The sequence below is a fragment of the Bombus flavifrons genome, chromosome 10, assembly GCF_040668555.2.
Source record: "Bombus flavifrons isolate JBK064 chromosome 10, iyBomFlav1_principal, whole genome shotgun sequence".
Taxonomy (NCBI): Eukaryota; Metazoa; Arthropoda; class Insecta; order Hymenoptera; family Apidae; genus Bombus; species Bombus flavifrons.
In genome coordinates, this window is record NC_138451.1 from 12420549 (window position 1) to 12438474 (window position 17926).

Genomic DNA, 17926 nt, shown 5'->3' on the forward strand with positions numbered 1-17926 from the left:
GTATGGTCAAACGTAGTCTGACTTATTTGATTAAAATTACCTGTGGAGAACTTTTTCGCAGACGCTGAAGCAAAAATTACTATGTATGCTACATGCATAGTGTATGTTATGTTTAAACGTAATTTTTCAGATATAAATGCCCTAAAATCAAGCGTAGAACGCTCGGGTGTATCTATCGGCGCGGTAGTGGGCAGTTGCGTAGCCGGATTCCTAGTTGGCTTAGCCGTGACCGCGGTTTTGAGCTTCTGTTACCTGAAGCGACGACAGCAGCGAATTCCTGGTAGTCCTCACTATATCAGCAAACAAAACTCCTACGTTTCGGTTCCGTTGAAAGATGTGAGTCGACAGTCTAATCGCTATACTATGGATGGACATATAATACATAAAAGAGATATAAAATATCAATAGTACTTTGTGTCTATGAGAAGTTTGCTAGGCAAAAGGATGCACATCCGATTGGTTCTGCATCTTCCCATTTCTGCATAGTACTTGTTACAAGATTTAATGAACGAAACACATATCTACTTAGGTTCCATTTCTTTAATCATCCTTATTAAACTGTGAATTTAAACATCTACAGTCCACTAAACCACGCATGTGTGATACTTTTTTTAAACACGAGGTCTTCTTTCGATCTAGGTAAACGCCAAGCGACAGCCTAGCTTTTCCGGTAGTACGAATGGTAATGGAACTCTTCGTGGGAAGAACAATCCAAACGTGAACGGTCTCGGAAGTCCGAAACTGTATCCAAAGAGTCTGGACTACGAGTCTGCCACCTTGAAGCGCAATAGCCATGGCCAACAACACATTCGAGTCGATCCTGATCAAGACAAATACTACTGAACGGGCAGCGTGCAATTAGAAATGAACGAATTTATTTCACTGCCAGATAGCTTCCGCGTTGCGACTAAACGCGAAGACCTAACACGAACACCTATGACGAAGAGACATCGCCATGAAGGCGCATAGCGAGAACAGCGAGCAAGAAATAACGAACGCAACACGACGTGGCTATCATCCGTCTCTCCAACAATTTTGAGCTATGTATGCGAAGCAGTTTAAACGAAGACAGCTTCGAAATGGACCAAGGAGAGACGCAAACGCGGACAGATCGCCTATACTAGAGATCCAGTGATATTCACCCTATATATATTTGTTTACACAAAACTATAGAGACGATCACCTCTGGTTTCGCGTTGAACGATTCAGTGCCATCGTTACGTCGCGAATGCGTGCATCGCCTCGTAATCTCGTTAAACATGAGCAACAAAGGACGAGCATGTAACGTATCGAAACGTACCTAATTAAACGTGTGTGGATGTGAATATGAGTGCAGCTATGTGTGAGAGATCCTGAAAGAGAGAGAACGGGAGGGTGTGAACGGATGCGTATGTATGCATAAAGATTCGAGTCATGTGATTCGCATATTTTTTATTATTGGCTCACATTGAGTCGCGGTCACGCGTCGACTCGTACGCACGACAAACGATAGTCGAGGAGAGAAGAGGAAAACAGCAACGATCGTCCGTGGGATTGCGTATCGTGATTCGCCGCGAAAGACGATCGAGCTTACGGAAATCAAGATTTAGTCGTGGATTTGATTCGAATCGTTTCGGGTCGACGAGTTACGCGCGGCAAACGAGCGTACAAATGGACGACGTTCCGTGATTAAACGGACTTGAAACGCTTCACCTCGTGTAGTATCCATCACGCGACTGCAATAAAAGGAACGATAACGCCCGCAAAAATAGGGTCCTTGAGCGAATTCATTCCCCCCCCTCCCAACATTCTTCTTCTTTTACCCTCTGCGGCGAATGAGGATGAACTTAGTCCGTTTACAAATCAACCGACAGCTTTTCTATCTTGTCGATCACGTAATCCATGGAAGCTTTGGTCGGTGGTGGTTGACAGGTGACGACCATGCGGAAGAAGTTGCCAATATTCTTGTACGATAGCGGCGTGTAGCCAACCATCAGCGTTCCCTCGAGCATCATGCGTTCTTTAATTTTAGCTGTGACCTCGTATAATTTGTTCCACCATTCCTGAGTCTCCTGTTGACCTTGCATACTGGGTGGTATGTACCTGTTACGAATCGAAAGAAGGAAAGAATACGTAACACAAATATGAATTATAAACACAATATTGAAGGGATACGACGATACAGAAAGGAACAACGATACTCACCAAAAACAAATGTTACAACCTTCGTACCGGGGAAGTACCAAACGAAATCCTTTCCGGCTTTTAATTCGTTCGAAAAAGTATTCGACCGTGGACATAGCGAGTTCCACGGATTCGCGAAGTCCTTTGGTCCCTCGTGCTTTCCACATCAGCCAAAATTTGGCTCCGTCGACCTACAACGAAAGGAACGTCACATACAGAAAATGACGATATGTATTATGAACATAATCAATCCAGAACGTTTACCTTTCTCCCACATTGCAAACTCTTATCACCGGTGTCCCAAGATACGTCATAATGTTTGTCCTGCTGGAACAAATACCGCGCTCCTGCGCAATTCGCTTCGTGCAGAGCGTTTTTACCCTTAACCAAGAACAGCGAGCATTGGAACGGTGCGCCAAGCATCTTGTGTGGATTCCACGCCACGGAATTCGAGCTGCATCGATCGAAATGCGTCATAATATATCACGATACATGGATCAGTCGTGAAGTAGAGACAAAACAATACATCACCGAAGCAAGAAAGACAAAAAGATCGAAGATAATTACGTACAGTTCGATTCCTTTCAACCGGTCTCGATATTTCTTCGAAAGTAACAGCGTACCACCGAGACATGCCTGTAACACAGCGACAATCATGCGAATTACAATGGGAAACCTTTTTCATTTGCCGCTCGTTGCACTCATCATACTTGTACGAACGTCAACATGTAACCATAGATTCTCCTCGCGGCAGATGGCCGCGATTTCCGGCAGCGGATCGAAGGAGCCGAGGACCGTGGTGCCGCATGTAGCGTTCACGAAGAAAGGTAAATGACCCTGTTTTTTGACTTCCGCTATGGCAGCCTTTAACTCCTCTGGTCGCATTCGTCCAAATTCGTCGCATTTAACCTATCGAATGAACGAATGAATCTCCTGTTAACCGTTTAAAATGCAACGAAATTTAGTCTACAAACGGTGGTTCACACTTTCCAACAGCAGTATATGCATTCAGTTATCAAACGGGGTTAAAAAAAACATCCTTTTTATACGAATCCTCGATTTATCGCTATAAAATAAAATGTTCGACGTTCGTGATAACGATAATCCAGTTTTCTCTTTACCAAGATAATAGACGTAACGATAACGATTAATAGAAATATGTCAGTACGTTATCCAATATGTTATTGGCTATAAAAAATATAAAATGCAATTTGCTAAACGACTTCTAAGAATAACTAGCTGACTATGAGTTAGTTAATATTGTATGATGTATATGAATATCCAATGCTGCTTGCAGAGTGTTAACGACCGAGGTGAATGCGACGATCCTCTTTCTACCTTATAAACGTGATCGGTTCCTAGGCCCAACCAGTGGGCTCCTTTAGAGATCGAATAGTGGCCAGCCTCACTGGTGAAACAAACCATCGGCGGAAGACCCGCGAGACCTTTCCTCTTTACATCCGGGATCATTTTGTATCTAGCCATCACCATGCCATACATATTTGATATACTACCACCAGGACAAAGTATGCCATCTCCTTCTGGTAACGGAGGATACCCAACCAGTTCCAACGACTTTTCTATTATTTGTCGTTCCATCACGGTGAACACGGGAGCCACCTCGTACGTATATCTAACAAATTAAAGGTATAAGGTAGAATTGTGTTTGAATTAAGCTATGTAATTTGCCTTGCAATTCGTTAAACTACAATTTTTTTAGCAGTCTACGTTTGGAAGGAAACGCGTTGGCGAAAAATGCCAAGGAAAATGTTCGAGGATTATGATTATAATTCTTACGATTATGATTTTCTCGGATAGCATTTCAAAGGTGCAAATATATTGTGTGCACAATGAAAGCATCGTATCCGCGGGGATAGGTCGCACGATTTATCATTGATAATAACAAATGCTATATATCTATGATAGAATTCAACTTATTGACACATCAAGCAGCATGTCGTCGTGTGTACCTGTGTTAATTAGGTACAATTAGACATTAACAAGGACAACTAACGGTAGACTAAAATAATAAAGGTATAGTAGTTAGCTGTGCGATAACGGCGCAAGATCTATGCGATAGACGTTTTATGGGACTATAAGAGTCACGTTCACGAACAAAAATACAAACATACGATAAACTGTTTGCAAATAAGCGAGAACACGCCTTCCAAATCAACGAATCAACGTCATATAAAATATCTTAGATAAAAGCTTACTGGCTGGTATTAAACACATCTGTCAACCAAGAACCTGCCAAGCCATATTCATCGATACCAGCGTACAGCTGATTATGAAAATGTGGACTGAACGTCTTGACAGAGTATCGAATCGTTTGTCTTATTGCTGTCTCTATTTCTCCTTTGGTAGCTGGTTCCTCGGTCAGTTGTATCGATAATCGTTTCTGCGAAATATGATCAAAATATATTCGAGGGAAATTTCTGCAAACTTGTTTAGACTCGATGCGACGAACGAGCGATGCCATGTTATTGCAATTTCATAGCAACGAAGCTGTACGATTTGGCATTTTTATATCTTCGATAACGTAATAGCACGTTCGTGTGCATTATATCGTATAACGCTTTGAACGTTGAATCTTTTACAGCCTATGAGAAAAATTACTCGATCTAAGAAACTTCTCGATTTTGTAAACAAGACATAATATACCGTGTGGCCCGTTTTACCTAAAACACAAGTACGTTTATCGTTTAATTAGTTAATGAACATTATGAATACGACATAAAAAAAAGCGTAATTTGAAGTTGAAAGGATCAAGAGCAAAATCCTTTCAAGTCGCACAGCGTCGCTATCGCAATATCGCAACAAAATTGCATCGCACGTGCGCATCAAGCCACAATTTGCAATGGAAAGGCTCACCTGTAGCTCTTCCGGATGGACGAAGTGTAAGACGGGTTCGTTACCCGTACGATCGAACGCATTTTCCTCCTCAAGAATTTCCAGTAATCGTCCTAGCAGCTCGGTCATCGCCTTTGTGGATGCTGATGCGACTGTTGTATGTCGTAAACTGTATTACGGCTGTTGAAACAGTTAGGTCGACGGCACCGAGGCAGCGACGTTCCCCCACGCTGTCGACTCGACCTTCCTCCATCCATTCGTTGGTTTAGGTCGGCCTGTCTGCTCAATCACTTTGGTTGGAGGCGCGGCGTCGAATCGTTGCAGATTGTGCAAATACATACAACTCTCGGTTGACATATCGACCGGAAATTTTCGTGTCGTACAATCGGTCAAACAAATACGGTGAAACGAGTCGGTGAGACATGAAAAGAACGCGGTCAAAGAGATACGGTGGCTCGCGAAAATGTTTGAGCACTTATCATAGAAAACATTTATTATTGTGCGTATTATGTAAAACATTTCGAAATTTCATTAGCACTGTTATCGCAATTACATCAGTAAACTCTTAAACAATATTTAGCGACCGTCAACGCAAGCTAGATGGAAATTTAATGAAATTTCATAATGTTTTGTGTAACACACATAGTACATTCATATAAATTTTCTATAATAAATGTTCGAATAGTTTCGTCAGCCACTATATGCATATCTGGTTTGAATTATTGTCCCGTACAATTTTAAAATCTTCCTCTAAAACGAGCTTTCAAGCTTTTTTTATTCTTGATAGTTAGGGAAGAAAATAATTCATAAAACGATAACAGTACACGTATACGTTTAAACCATAGCGAAAAAGCTTCTTTTTTTTGAAGTCCGACAGATGAATATGTTTGTATAACTACTTTGATTTTATCGTTTTCGATAATTCAGTTGAATGAAATTCCTACGTTTGCCGTAGAAAATCACAGAGGGCGTAACAGATACGTACTTGGATCTTTTTCATGTCAGGTCTGTCTTGTATGCGTTTAATCTATGCCCATATAACGTTACGTCAGAGAAACGTACAATTCGTCTGCGGTCATGTTCATTCTATCCTTAGTATGCCTACACTTGACAAGTGCCTTAATCGCTGCTTTTTTCTGTGCTTCCATGAGCCGTTTTATACGGTCGATAAAATCGTACGATAAAATACACATATTGTACATAGGAGAGAAAATGACGAGATATGTAAAAAAAAAAAAAAAAAGAAAAAAAAACAAGCAACAGGTGGAGAGAAACTTCGTTCGAGAGTTCTTCGATAACAGCGAATATATACATGTAACGCGAGTCGAGCTGTTTCCTCTTTAAAAAAAAAGGCTGTTATCGTTCCATAGAGAGAGAACGAGACAGATTAAACACGGAAATAGATTCGTTTCGCGAGAACGGATCGTCCGTGGAAACTACGACTCGACCGCCACCACTACCGGTGCGATCGACTGGAAGTCGAGGAACCAAGCCCCTCATCGAGGCCCATTGACCCTCGCACAGCTCGTGAAACGTCAGATGTAGCAATAATTTGCCACCGAGTGTGCCAGGACCTCTGCAAACCGCTCCAGCGCCAAATTCCCAAACGCCCAAATCTTCGCCTGGTTTTGTCTCATTTACTCGCGCTAGGTACATTCTTTGCAACCACATGGCCAAATAGGAAACCGCGCAGTCACAGTGCCATGGATTTCTAGCAAGGCGAAGCTGCTCGATGAACTGCACCGTGTCGAAAATCCGAGGTGGCAAAGAAGATAGATAATTTGACTCCAGCTGCCTAGGCATTCGGGACCGCTCTTGTACATAATACTGTGTCTTCCTTAGTGGCTTGTTGACGTTAACACTTTGACTGCCACGCCGAAATCACACGTTTCGCTCAGGATGCCACGGTAGTATTTTTATTATTCAAAGTATGTAATGGCAAAATAATAATAAATCGACGATGTAAGACAACGTTCTTCCCCAATGGACCGTTTATCTTATTGGTGGTCACGGGTGACTACCGTGGCGTCTTGGTAACAATCGATAGCGACATACTGTAACAAGGCTTCGTTTATTTCAACGAACCATTCGCATTCGTTGTTTCGTCGTAAACAAAACGTGCAGAATATATTGTTGAAACGTGTAGAAGATATTAGTAAACAGTATTTGCTCATCCTGTATATAATAGCAAGGTATGTGCACACTTCTAACTTCGATTATACGATTATAAAGCAGCATTTACGATTATTTTCTAAGCTGTGTTTATAATAATATTCGTAGATTAGCCCTCAAAGATACGGATGCAAACACAGTGCACCGTTAGATGCAAGATTTGTTCTCGTTTTCTTTTTTATCGATGTTCCAATAAAAATGTTTAATCGTTCAACGGGGCACTTTTTGTTTCAAAGTATCTTCTATTTATCGGTTATATTCAAAATGTCCTAACTCTCAATTTTCATACAGTTTTTACAATTGTAAGAAGTTGAAGCGCTCCGGTCACCGATGACCACCGTGGCGTCACAGGAGAAATCGTGGCCGGTCGTATATGACCAACGTGGCAGTCAAAGTGTTAAACTAGGTTATCACTGAAGCAACGACGAGAAATATTTTGTTTGTGTTCCATGTTTATCCGTATTTATTCGCGTTTCTATTATTAGTCTAATAATAACAAAAGTCTCCTGCTAGGAACAGCAAACAATTTTTTTTCTTCATGAACGGGTGAAGAAAAGTTGAAAATCTAATCTCAATACCTCGCTATCTCAATCGCATAAAAATTGTTTATCGAAGAAAAGCATAAAACACCTGATAACACGTCGCGATAGAAAAACACGTTTCTTCAGTGCGTACAATTTACCAATAATTTAATAATGTATTTGCGCCTGAACAACTCGTTATTAAAAACAAACAGACTCGCTGTGTAACAGAAGCAACAGCCAAACGTTTCTCTGATCGCGTTGCTTCAGGCTGGGCAATGTCATTCTCCAGATTGATATTTGCTAAATAGCGTTTAAAAGATGACGCAACAACGGTCAACAAAAAGAGTTCCTCGTATTGCTTCAATGAGGATGTTACTCACAGTTTTCGCAGACTCGGCGTATCCTCGAACAAATCGGGATGCAGGTTGCTCAGGTGGTTCGAGTGCAGAAACAGAGAAGTCAAGTTTGACAAGCCGTGAAACGCGCCACGTGACAGGCTTTCTATACCATTTGCATACAACACCAGTCTCTCCAAACCAGTAGAATTTGAGAATAATCCCGGTGTTAAGTTTCGTATACGGTTGTGTCCCAGTTGAAGTTCTTTCAACGCTACCAAGCCATGAAAGGCCAACGAATCGATCTATGGCGAGCAAACGGGATTCGTGTGAACCAACGGAAATAACGAAACGAAGAGTGAGATCAATGAACGATATTCGCTAGTTACATCCGATATTTACTCTGGTTATCTTGTTGTTAGACATCTCGAGGGAGCGCAGACGTTCGAGCGGAGCCAACAAACTCGCGGATATCTCTGTCAGTTGATTGCTCCTTACGTTCAATTCCTGAAGCGACGCTTGCGCTCGAAACAACTCGTCGGGTAATTCTTTTAGCCGGTTCTCTTCCAAACCGAGGTACTTCAGATTCGTCAGATCCTTGAACAGGTCTACGGGAAGGGTTGACAGACGATTTTTTCCTAATAAGAGCTCCTCCAGCGTCGATAAGCCGCGAAACGTTTCCGACGCGAAGCTCGATAGTTGGTTGCAGGACAGATCGAGCAGTACCAGCGACGTGGTACTTAGGAAGAGACTTTCCGGTAGAGTTTGCAGCCTGTTGGACGACGCGTCCCTGCGTCGTGACAAATACGAGATGCTGTCTGTATATATTTGTATCTTATTTCAGAAGTAAGATGCAATGCAGACGAGCGAATTTTATCACAGATGAGAATTTCACGCGTGTTTGAGCAGTCTGTTGGATCGTACGAAGACCACAGGGGAATAACAGGATGACTGTCGATTTTTATGCATTTATGGAAAATTTGAAGGCATAGAAACGTATAAAATAACCAAAGTAAGACGAATCACTATTTAGACCCCATTTCATACAAGTACGAATCTGCGTAAAAATTTGCGTATTTTAATTTCTTGCAGGAGAACAATTTTAAAATTCCATACAACCAATCCTATATTATTCTCCCTATTTAGGTATGAACGAAAAATATTCTTGCCGACGTCTTGAATATTTCGCAAATATATTTTAATCGGCTACCAATATTTTAGAATACTATACTTTATGGATTTATCGTAATAGTAATTTTTATCGACTCGTCTACAATGAGCGTTACTCCCGTGGCTATGAATGCTCCTTCTTCGATGATACTGTATGTGGATTACGATAACGCGCGAACAATCAATCGCTCGTCTGCATCGAGTCTAGCTGTAAGAAAAGATGGAGAAATAAAAAGGTGAGATAGAAAAAGAAATTATCGATACGATCAAGCAAACTTGAGCTTCGATTTTATCCACTTGGTTCGCTGTCTCGAAGGAAAAGGTCAGTCGGTTCGAGGATCACTCACAGAATACGGAGATTTCGCGTGCTCAGAAACTGAGATCGGTGCAACTCGCCGAGCAAATTTTTGCTCAGCCTGATGCGCGTGACAGCGTGCAGCGAGAAGAACAAGTTTAGAGGAAGATGCTCGATCGAGTTGTCGCTGATATCTCTGAAAAAAAAAAAAAAAAAAACGACGATCATCGAGTTTCGAATGCGGCGCACAGTAATCTGGCAAGCGGTGTTCTTCGAGCAACGTCAGAGAATTCTCCCTAAATTTTGAAGAGTTGTATCAGTTTATAGAAGAAAGAAGTATCTTTTGACATTAACCGTTGCAGACGCTGTATCATCTTCGTCACAAGCATATTCTACTTTATGACAATAAAACGAAGAGTCGACTGAAAATGCAGTAAAGCAATAAAATCGTTAATATACAATAGTCTTGATAGAATAATGATGTAATTTTCCAGACGACTGCGTAAGCGTAACATGAAAAGTAATAATCGTAAAATATGTGCACGAGTCGGAGTAAGAATTGAGCCAGCCTTCGTCATTCGTGAGTTAAAGTTGAAAAATTGGACTTTACACGATCCACCAGAAATTATAAATCACGCAGTTACAATTACGATTATTCATAACCGTAAATAATTCTAAATCGCTAAATGTAACTTTCCAGACGACTGTACGATATTTCGAAACGGCGAGAACGGCTTCAACCCTTTCTATACTTACAGATGATTCAACCGTGTCATGTCCAAGAAGGTATCCCTGTGAAGCGCCGTCAGTCGATTGCCAGCCAGGTCCCTGAAAGCACCGTTTTTCCAACGATTTTCTCGATCGGATTCCATTGCCTCTCTGTTCGTTCTTTGACAAAGATACACGACGAGGGAGGAGAAGCGAGAGGAAGAGAGAGAAGGCTTACAATTTCAATACATCTCGAGGAACTAGTTGCGCCGCGGGAAGATCCAACAGATTCTGCCTCCAACAAGACACCGATTTAGTTTCCGGCTGACACCTACACGGTCCTTCCGCGCAAATCTCCCAATCTTCCTCGGCGGAGCTCATCTGCCAAACTGCGAACCATTCGTATTTTCGACGTGTTTCGAAACGATTGCGTGGACGATACGATTGATAAAAAAGAAACAGAGAAAAACAAAAGAACGGAGGAAAAAGAAGAAAGCTCGGACGAGATAAAAAGCTACGCTTACCGGGTTGCTCAACCGCCCTGAGTCTTCTTTCCAGACGAGATAAACGATTCTCGAGCTCCTCGAGAATCGTGATCGCGACGTTACCATCCGCCGAAATCGTTCCCGTTACCATTTCCGACTCCATTCCCGTAGTTGCGGATCGTTCGAGAGTGGACTCTGAATGCGCGCAATCGCGAGAAGTGTCTGGTCGCGGTTTACAATTTGCCCGAGAAAGAGTGGCCGAGAGCACGAGCAACAATCGAACGACTGGAATCATCCTCGTAGGGAGCAAAAGCTTCTTGTTTCTCGAGGCACCCGGTTCGTTCGACTCGTCGCGCCAACTCTCCTCGCACGTTCGTTCCACTATTCGATCTCCTCTTGCTTCCCTCCATCGTTCTCGTAAGGGCTTCCGGTTTGTGTTCCCGTTAATAGTTGCAGATTTTCGCGTAACGCTCGAGATTGACAAACAATGGTGGAGCTTCTAAGTAAGCTGACGCGACCTCACGATCGCCTATCTACCACTTATCGTAATCGCTGGTACCCCGGCACCCCGACCTCCTGCTAATGGCCACTCGCCTTCACTTCCATTACGAATTTAAACCTGCTGCCGTACGCGCATCATTCTTCGAAAGGAAAGAAACGTACAAACGAAGACCAGCGATTTTTGTCACGGGAGAGTTTCACGCGTTTTACCAGTCGGCGGATTTCATGGTAACAATAACGAAGTACGCACGAGCGTATTCGCTGTGGATAAAAACCGATGCGATTAAGTACGTACATTAAGCGTAAATATATTTATACGTGTTATGTGTATATTTATGCGTACATACGCAACTTTCACCCTCTGGGTTCTTTTCTGTACGATAGTTTACCAAGTATTAACGAATGTAATTTGATAAGGATCGTTTTCATTACGAGCCCCTCGATTGACGAGTTACGAGTTGCAGATCGTAGACTTGTATTTCGTAAGTTTATATTGAACGGAACAATCAAATAACTCGTAATTTGTGAAATTTTCTTCGCAGAATCACAATTGTTTTATTAATAAATTTGTTACTATAATGTGACAAAATTTATTGATACTAATATTTCATGACTACTTGTGATTTGTGATATAAGGATGATGAGTGTGTTACATTGTTGCTACGTGTACTCCTTTTAACGACGACTGTTGTGTGCGCCCTTTGCGAGAAAAAATCGCTCACCGGGCGTAATTGCAAAACTTGCGGTTTCTCTTTTTACAAACTCTTTTATTTTCATCTTCGGTTTCATTTTCATTCGAGTTTCTTTATTCTCGCCGAAGCTAAAGCTAGAGCTAAAGCCCAAGCACGACGTCACATAAGCATAAGCGTTGCAGGTGTTTTCCCATTAACGTGGACGAAGCAGACGGTTGGTGCAACGAAAGATCCGTCCGTTGTTTAAGAGAGCCTCACGCCGCCAGCTCCGGCACACTCGCCCTTATTCTTCACTACCAGCTCTGTAAACGCAAATCGAAAGGAAACGTAAATTGGCGCGTTGAACCGTATTTCCGGAAAACACCGGTACTCGATCGAAATGAAACTTGGCGAGTATCTCGGAAAGAACGATGAACCTAAGATATGAAAAGACTTGACAACTTAGAATACAGAGTATTCTATGTAACTGAATTATCAAGCTACGGCCTAAAATAGTAGAAGATCGAAAAAAATATCGTTAGCTAAAATTATTGTAAATAGCTCCAAATGTATGTGTTAAAACACGAAAGTGTTTTAAAGACTCTAAAGTCATCGTTATCTTCTTTTGAACAACTGCAATAATTTTTTTAACGGAACTATCAATTTTGATCGCTATTAGATGCTGCGTTCGAAAATTGCTGCAAATACAAGTCAGGTATATAATTGAGAGATACGTGTATATATTGTATTCAGCTCAAAAACTCTGAAAACGCTCAATGACCGAAAAAAACATCAACTCCTTTAATGGAACGATATCGGTGTTGGTTTGACTGGTTATACTTTAGACTCGTCGTTCTTTGTTACATATATATCGGCCAAATTTCATCTCGACCTGTCGTCGATTTCAGAATATAGGTATATTCGGAAGGACATGCGCGCGAATCACCGACTCGGATAAAGAGACACACTCACTTGTTCCCATTTCGCAGTTGTGAACGTCCAGAGCACATTGGGTACCGAACGTTCTCGGCTTAAAGTTAGCGTCGTTCGGATCATGGACGCAAATCGGATCGTACGCAGCTCCACATTCTTTCGCGCAATCCTTCTTATTCCTTTTCGCCTCTTTGGCCGCCTCTTTAGCTGCCTTTACGTCCTTGGATGCGGTCGCGGTCTCCTTGATCTCCTTAGGCTCTTTGACTCGTTTCGTCGACACGGTAGTCGTATCCGTGGGCGAGGCGCTCGTCTCCTCGATAAAAGCGAGGGCGCATACGGCAACCAATGCTAAGTCGCGAAATTATATATCAACATACGATTATCGAATTGTGAATAATAGAGAGAAACGAAAGAACGTTCGCGATCGGTTTGCTTCGACGCGCAGTGTGTGACATTTCAACGATAGCAAGACAAAATTATTCGTTTCTTTTACTACCTTAATTGTTGATCTTAGTAACCCAAGGAATTACTGATATTTCACTTAAAATCTATCGAACTAAGAAACCTTTGTCGATTTTATAAGCATTTCCGTTAATGTGAAATACAATAACGATAAAAATAAACGTATAATTTTCTTCCAAGATCGATCAGCAATTTGTAAAAAGATGTTTTGGCTGTGATTCGCGTGGTACGCAGTGAACGTATTAAATAATCGACATTCTTTTCCTCCTTCGCACATTATCAAAGTCACGTGTCTGATCGACATATCGTCTTACTTCTCAGACTATTTTTCTCGGTCTGTTACTCACCTAATAAAACGATGGACTTCATGACTTCGTAATGGCTGTGTGAAATTCGGTATGATTAATCTTCTTGGACTTGAACGACAGGCGATACTATACTCATCTGTCAAGACTAAACGACTGAAACGTTGTCGCCTGTAGCGGTCGCGTTTATAAACGGACACACCCCCACCGTGCTCTCCGCTCCGGAAAACTCGAGAAGACCGAGAGGATCACGTAACGGCAATCTTCGAAATTACTCGCGCCTCCGCTCTTTACCAACGAAATTGCTAAGTGTCGCGATTTCGCTGGAAATGGAACAAAACGAGTGGAAAGAAACGAAAGTATATCTGCGATGCGTGTCCAATGTCGACGATATACGTATATTTATTCAACGAGAAGACAACGAGCGAGTCACGTACATCTCGTAATACACATCATATAGGTACATGCGTGTACAGTCGTAGAGACAAATAAGAGTGGATAGGTAGAGGAAGCAGGTACATATGAACGAAGTTTAATCGAACTACATACTATATTAGTAGTATACTTAAGCTTTATTCGTTGATAGACCGCGGATATTCAAGCGAATTCATATTTTTAGGAATATAATTAAAAAACGTGGATATAAAATTTGTTCGTCTATCAACCAGTTAGCTGTTTCGACCTCTTTGAAAAGTGTGTGGCAAAAAGTAAGCGGTGACGAGTATACTCGTCAAGCAAAGAGTATTCTTGAATTTTATTGCTGACAGAGCTCGTCAATGTTATTACAATTTCTTCGCGACGAGTATATTCGTCAAGAACAGCTAACTAGTTAAATATAACAGAGGCTACTATAATTTAAATATCTATATATATTTTTGCATACGGTGTACATTCTCCGAACGTGTATCTTGGCATCTGAAAATTTTCTACGAATGCGTGAAAATCCGCAGTCTACTTATTATATATCCTTATAGTACATACATGCGTCTAATAAATAATAGAAATTAATATTTACACGTTTGTGCGGCAGCAAGCCGTATTTAACGAAACTTGATCGATACCTGTCCACTTATTCTTATCCTCGACTGTACTAATAGTTAAGGTAACGCATAAATACGCGACATGAGCAATGTGATCATGGATGAATCACTGAATGCGGTCGAATCGAAAGATTTCCATAAGTAAGGACAAATCAACAAACAGCTAATAGGCTAAGACTTGGTTCGAAGGCGCCGCGTTTCCTCCATAATATAATTCTGCAATAATTGCTCATAATCGGGCCACGATTGGTCGTTTTTGAAGGCTCTACGAACTTGGCACTCGAGCGTGGAGCATTCACTGGAGCGAGATTCGTTCGCGATCTCGTGTTGTTTCCATGCCTCGTCTACCACCAAGGTCAAGAGATTTAGTCTATCCCACACTTTCCAGTTAGCTGAAAGAATAAAACGTCGTTAGCATTGAAATCGATTTTAACGCGTTTGGTAAAGCCACGTTACGTAAGGTAACCTATGGTCAACAGACCAAGTCGATTAATTTTAAATCGTTCGGCTTAAAACTTTACACCAAAGTTTCGCTCTTTTTTTTACCGATATTCTATCATTCACAATGCGATTAATAGGAAGAATATCAACGGATAGAGAATTTGTCGGCTATCGGATATTCCTATCAGCATTATCTTTGTAACGTGCTTGAAAGTACGCAGCATCAGTTTTTTCCGATCGGCCACCCATCGAATGGGTTTACTACTGACGATATACGATCGTGACTTGTCGAATATGCAAAATTTATTAAATTTACTTCTTGATTGCAGGCATTTTATACATATTCAATCTACCGATAGTACATAAAATACTAAATGACACTGTCATGTGCCTTGGCGTACCGTATCTTTCGCAGTGAAATACGTCAGCGTCGTTCAGAAAAAGTCGTGGTGTACTATATTAGGAAACTCACCGTACGTCCTTTAGCCAATGCGTTAAAGCATAAGAGTAGCTGATACATTTTATGATTCGATAGAAATTTTCGAATCTTTTCGCAATTCTCCTTTGGCTATAATATTAACAGGATATTGTCATCCTCGAATAACTTGCAATTGTATGCTAAAGGATTATATACCCGTGAATAATAACAATGATAATAGTGATCTATATGTGTAGCTCACGAATGTTTTTGGAAGAATTTTTATGATTAAGTACCTATATCGTACAATTGTATAGATATATTGTACAAAATTAATGAACGTAATTTTGAAATTTTGTTACCATTGGTAACGAGATATCACTTATATCGCATAACCATATCGATAAGGTCGGAAATGAATGTACAAACGTACGTATAAATTGCAAATTGCAAGATATTTATCGAAAGCATAAGCACGCTTCGCAACGTTGAGAAGTATTTAAAAAATGTTATTGCGCCGGACGTACACGAATAAGCAACTTTTTGTAAGTCGTTTCACACAGCTTCATTAATATTGCGCATGCACAATTAATTTGATGTAACTCGAAACCAATCGATCAGTCAAGAATTTCCCGTTATAAATACGTTCTAAATGTAAATCTGAAGAAGGAACATTACCGTTTCGCAAACTACGGCCTTCGTCTTCATCGTCATCGTCATCGTTGTTACTCTGCATGTTCACCTTCTTGATCGTCTTTTTAATCTCCAATTTGGGGATGAAAAGCAGCAGACAGATAACAGCGATAAACTTAACTATCATTTTAAAAATAACCAATTTCAAGAGTATCTTTGCCAGGGTGAAGGCGTTGAGCTTGAGGGCAAAGGGCCAAGAGAAGTCGATAGATGGAAAACCAAGATGCACCGATTCGGTCATTCCATGTGGGACTCCGTACGCTGCAATATGCATCGTGTATTACTATCTTAAATCATAGAGGAAGGAAACGTGACAAACTTAATGGAAGTTGCAAACGATCAATCATATGAAAAATAACGTCCGTACACTATCTTACCTAGCATACAGATTGAGAAAAATAGTGGAAAACCACTGGAAATGAAAAGTACAAGGATACATTTAATCGACAAAACAGAGATACGTAGTAACGGGTAAACAAGGCAATGCAGTAAATATAGAATGTGGTGCACTACGAATGCACGTTCGTTACCGTCGCAACGAAACTCAACTAGCATGACTGCGTACATCGGAAAAGTATTTAGACATGCAAGCATGCAAATAGCCGCGATATCGTTCAATATCTATATTCAATGGAGCTATCTTTAAAACTTACATGTTTGATATGGCATTCATGCCGTATACTGTAACTTCCATCATTGATTGTATCATAATGTTAATACAGTTTCTGAACGTTTGATATAACACACACACACGCATACAATATGCGTATGAACTGTTTCAATACTAGCTTCCGGAGCAAAAAATATTGAAATTACCGCCCGCTTCGATCCTTATCGATTTTTTTTCAATGATATTGATCGTGCGCAAACCTCTGAAAATAGAACATACGCGAAAATAATACAATACCTCGAGTCTCACCTTGCTGTGGCTGAGCCGGATATGCACCAATGGACGTGTACTCTCCCCCATAGGAAGATTGGTCGTGATAAGGTGGTCCGTACGTTTCGCGCGGTGGTCCGTATATTTCACGCGGTGGTCCGTATGTTTCACGCGATGGTTGCGATCGAGGAGGTCCGTAAGAACTTTTGAGGCCCGAAAAGTCACTGGACGATCGTGTCGGCAAGGAATACGAATCGCTCGGTACCATGGAGAAGGAATCTCTGTCCGAGCTGGTTTGGAAGGATATCTCGGACCTTTTCCCTGCATAGACTGGTCCCACCGATTGTTCCTTTCTTCGTTGAATAGAGCTACTTGTCGTTGCATCTACTGCAACTATTCCTTCGCGAGGATCAGTGCTAGTTCGAGAATGTCTTAATGCGTCCAAATAGCTGTCCTTGCCACGAGTAAATGGACCGCTATTTTTCCATTCAACGCTTCTCGTCGATGGTTCTATTCCCAGTAGAGTCTCTCCTTCAGATCTCGCTTCCATTTTGTCCTCGCGGTTAATAGACGTTGGGACGGCTGCTTCATCGTTGGCGATCGTAGTCGCGTTTTTCGAGATTTCGCGAGCGTTTGCGACTACGATCGTTAATGAAAATAACAGCCCAAAGACGCGAAAGATTCGCAAACTTTTCCCGTACTTCTCGATCATCGCTCGCTCTAGCAGAGTAAGCGGAGAAACAGAACTCGCGCGCGCGCGCGTACGTTTACAATAGAGTCGGAACTCTCGATGGAACGATCCTGGGGACTCGAAGTTTTCGAATGACGATAAACCAACGACCGAGGAAACGTACACACGGTTCCATCTTCTCCCCTC

General features: G+C 41.5%; 5 protein-coding genes and 1 long non-coding RNA gene across 13 annotated transcripts in view; 2 read left to right on the top strand and 4 right to left on the bottom strand.

The window, feature by feature from the left end:
* The window catches only part of Sema5c (Semaphorin 5c), a 26919-nt gene extending 24836 nt beyond the window's left edge, over window positions 1-2083 (top strand). For both annotated transcript variants that reach the window (XM_069122676.1, XM_069122675.1), the window contains exons 13-14: window positions 131-336; window positions 640-2083. In XM_069122676.1, the coding sequence (XP_068978777.1) occupies window positions 131-336; window positions 640-843 (410 nt within the window). In that variant the 3' untranslated portion in view covers window positions 844-2083. The remainder of the gene's footprint in view (window positions 1-130; window positions 337-639) is intronic.
* On the bottom strand, window positions 1417-5171 carry LOC138184577 (glutamate decarboxylase 1). Its single transcript, XM_069122681.1, has 8 exons — window positions 5038-5171; window positions 4380-4564; window positions 3502-3796; window positions 2884-3072; window positions 2735-2799; window positions 2428-2617; window positions 2185-2354; window positions 1417-2082 (listed from the first exon to the last, which is right to left on the bottom strand). The coding sequence occupies exons 1-8, from the start codon at window positions 5143-5145 to the stop codon at window positions 1836-1838; spliced, it is 1449 nt and encodes a 482-aa protein (XP_068978782.1). The 5' UTR covers window positions 5146-5171; the 3' UTR covers window positions 1417-1835.
* A 1201-nt stretch (window positions 5172-6372) lies between these two features.
* Window positions 6373-11000, bottom strand: LOC138184575 (carboxypeptidase N subunit 2). 4 transcript variants are annotated; one of them, XM_069122679.1, is made up of 7 exons: window positions 10745-11000; window positions 10459-10609; window positions 10269-10340; window positions 9565-9708; window positions 8546-8837; window positions 8093-8352; window positions 6373-6811 (listed from the first exon to the last, which is right to left on the bottom strand). In XM_069122679.1, exons 1-7 carry the CDS (start codon window positions 10998-11000, stop codon window positions 6373-6375), a joined length of 1614 nt encoding a protein of 537 aa, XP_068978780.1. The 4 variants fall into 4 exon arrangements, with proteins under 4 accessions (XP_068978780.1, XP_068978779.1, XP_068978778.1 ...); XM_069122678.1 differs by having other exon boundaries at window positions 8450-8837; XM_069122677.1 differs by having other exon boundaries at window positions 6373-6807; window positions 8437-8837.
* LOC138184578 (uncharacterized) lies at window positions 6852-10350 on the top strand. Of its 3 annotated transcripts, XR_011174352.1 has the most exons (4): window positions 6852-7208; window positions 8892-9453; window positions 9534-10014; window positions 10271-10350. It is a non-coding gene; the product is annotated as an uncharacterized LOC138184578 (long non-coding RNA). The 3 variants fall into 3 exon arrangements; XR_011174351.1 differs by lacking the exon at window positions 6852-7208 and having other exon boundaries at window positions 8822-9453; XR_011174353.1 differs by lacking the exon at window positions 6852-7208 and having other exon boundaries at window positions 8822-9453; window positions 9545-10014.
* Window positions 11001-11736: 736 nt separating the features above from the next.
* Window positions 11737-13780, bottom strand: LOC138183791 (uncharacterized). The gene is made up of 3 exons (XM_069121170.1): window positions 13620-13780; window positions 12850-13158; window positions 11737-12200 (listed from the first exon to the last, which is right to left on the bottom strand). Exons 1-3 carry the CDS (start codon window positions 13639-13641, stop codon window positions 12142-12144), a joined length of 390 nt encoding a protein of 129 aa, XP_068977271.1. The 5' UTR covers window positions 13642-13780; the 3' UTR covers window positions 11737-12141.
* Window positions 13781-14325: 545 nt separating this feature from the next.
* On the bottom strand, window positions 14326-17761 carry LOC138183790 (uncharacterized). 2 transcript variants are annotated; one of them, XM_069121169.1, is made up of 3 exons: window positions 17089-17761; window positions 16155-16430; window positions 14326-15009 (listed from the first exon to the last, which is right to left on the bottom strand). In XM_069121169.1, exons 1-3 carry the CDS (start codon window positions 17759-17761, stop codon window positions 14789-14791), a joined length of 1170 nt encoding a protein of 389 aa, XP_068977270.1. In that variant the 3' UTR covers window positions 14326-14788. The 2 variants fall into 2 exon arrangements, with proteins under 2 accessions (XP_068977270.1, XP_068977269.1); XM_069121168.1 differs by having other exon boundaries at window positions 17077-17761.
* Window positions 17762-17926: the final 165 nt, after the last annotated feature.

Coding starts and splice junctions, on each gene's coding strand:
- LOC138184577 (XM_069122681.1), bottom strand. CDS start 5,145: ATGACCGAGCTGCTAGGACGATTACTGGAAATTCTTGAGGAGGAAAAT. Junction 3,797..4,379: donor GATGTGTTTAATACCAGCCA/GTAAGCTTTTAT, acceptor TTAATTTGTTAG/ATATACGTACGAGGTGGCTC. Junction 2,800..2,883: donor ATCTATGGTTACATGTTGAC/GTTCGTACAAGT, acceptor GCTGTGTTACAG/GCATGTCTCGGTGGTACGCT.
- LOC138184575 (XM_069122677.1), bottom strand. CDS start 11,000: ATGATTCCAGTCGTTCGATTGTTGCTCGTGCTCTCGGCCACTCTTTCT. Junction 8,838..9,564: donor ACGCGAAATCTCCGTATTCT/GTGAGTGATCCT, acceptor GTCACGACGCAG/GGACGCGTCGTCCAACAGGC. Junction 8,353..8,436: donor AACCAGAGTAAATATCGGAT/GTAACTAGCGAA, acceptor TGCTCGCCATAG/ATCGATTCGTTGGCCTTTCA.
- LOC138183791 (XM_069121170.1), bottom strand. CDS start 13,641: ATGAAGTCCATCGTTTTATTAG. Junction 13,159..13,619: donor GAAGTCCATCGTTTTATTAG/GTGAGTAACAGA, acceptor TTCGCGACTTAG/CATTGGTTGCCGTATGCGCC. Junction 12,201..12,849: donor CAACTGCGAAATGGGAACAA/GTGAGTGTGTCT, acceptor TTGCGTTTACAG/AGCTGGTAGTGAAGAATAAG.
- LOC138183790 (XM_069121168.1), bottom strand. CDS start 17,761: ATGATCGAGAAGTACGGGAAAAGTTTGCGAATCTTTCGCGTCTTTGGG. Junction 16,431..17,076: donor ACAGCAAGGTGAGACTCGAG/GTATTGTATTAT, acceptor TGCATATTGCAG/CGTACGGAGTCCCACATGGA. Junction 15,010..16,154: donor AGGCCGTAGTTTGCGAAACG/GTAATGTTCCTT, acceptor TTATTCTTTCAG/CTAACTGGAAAGTGTGGGAT.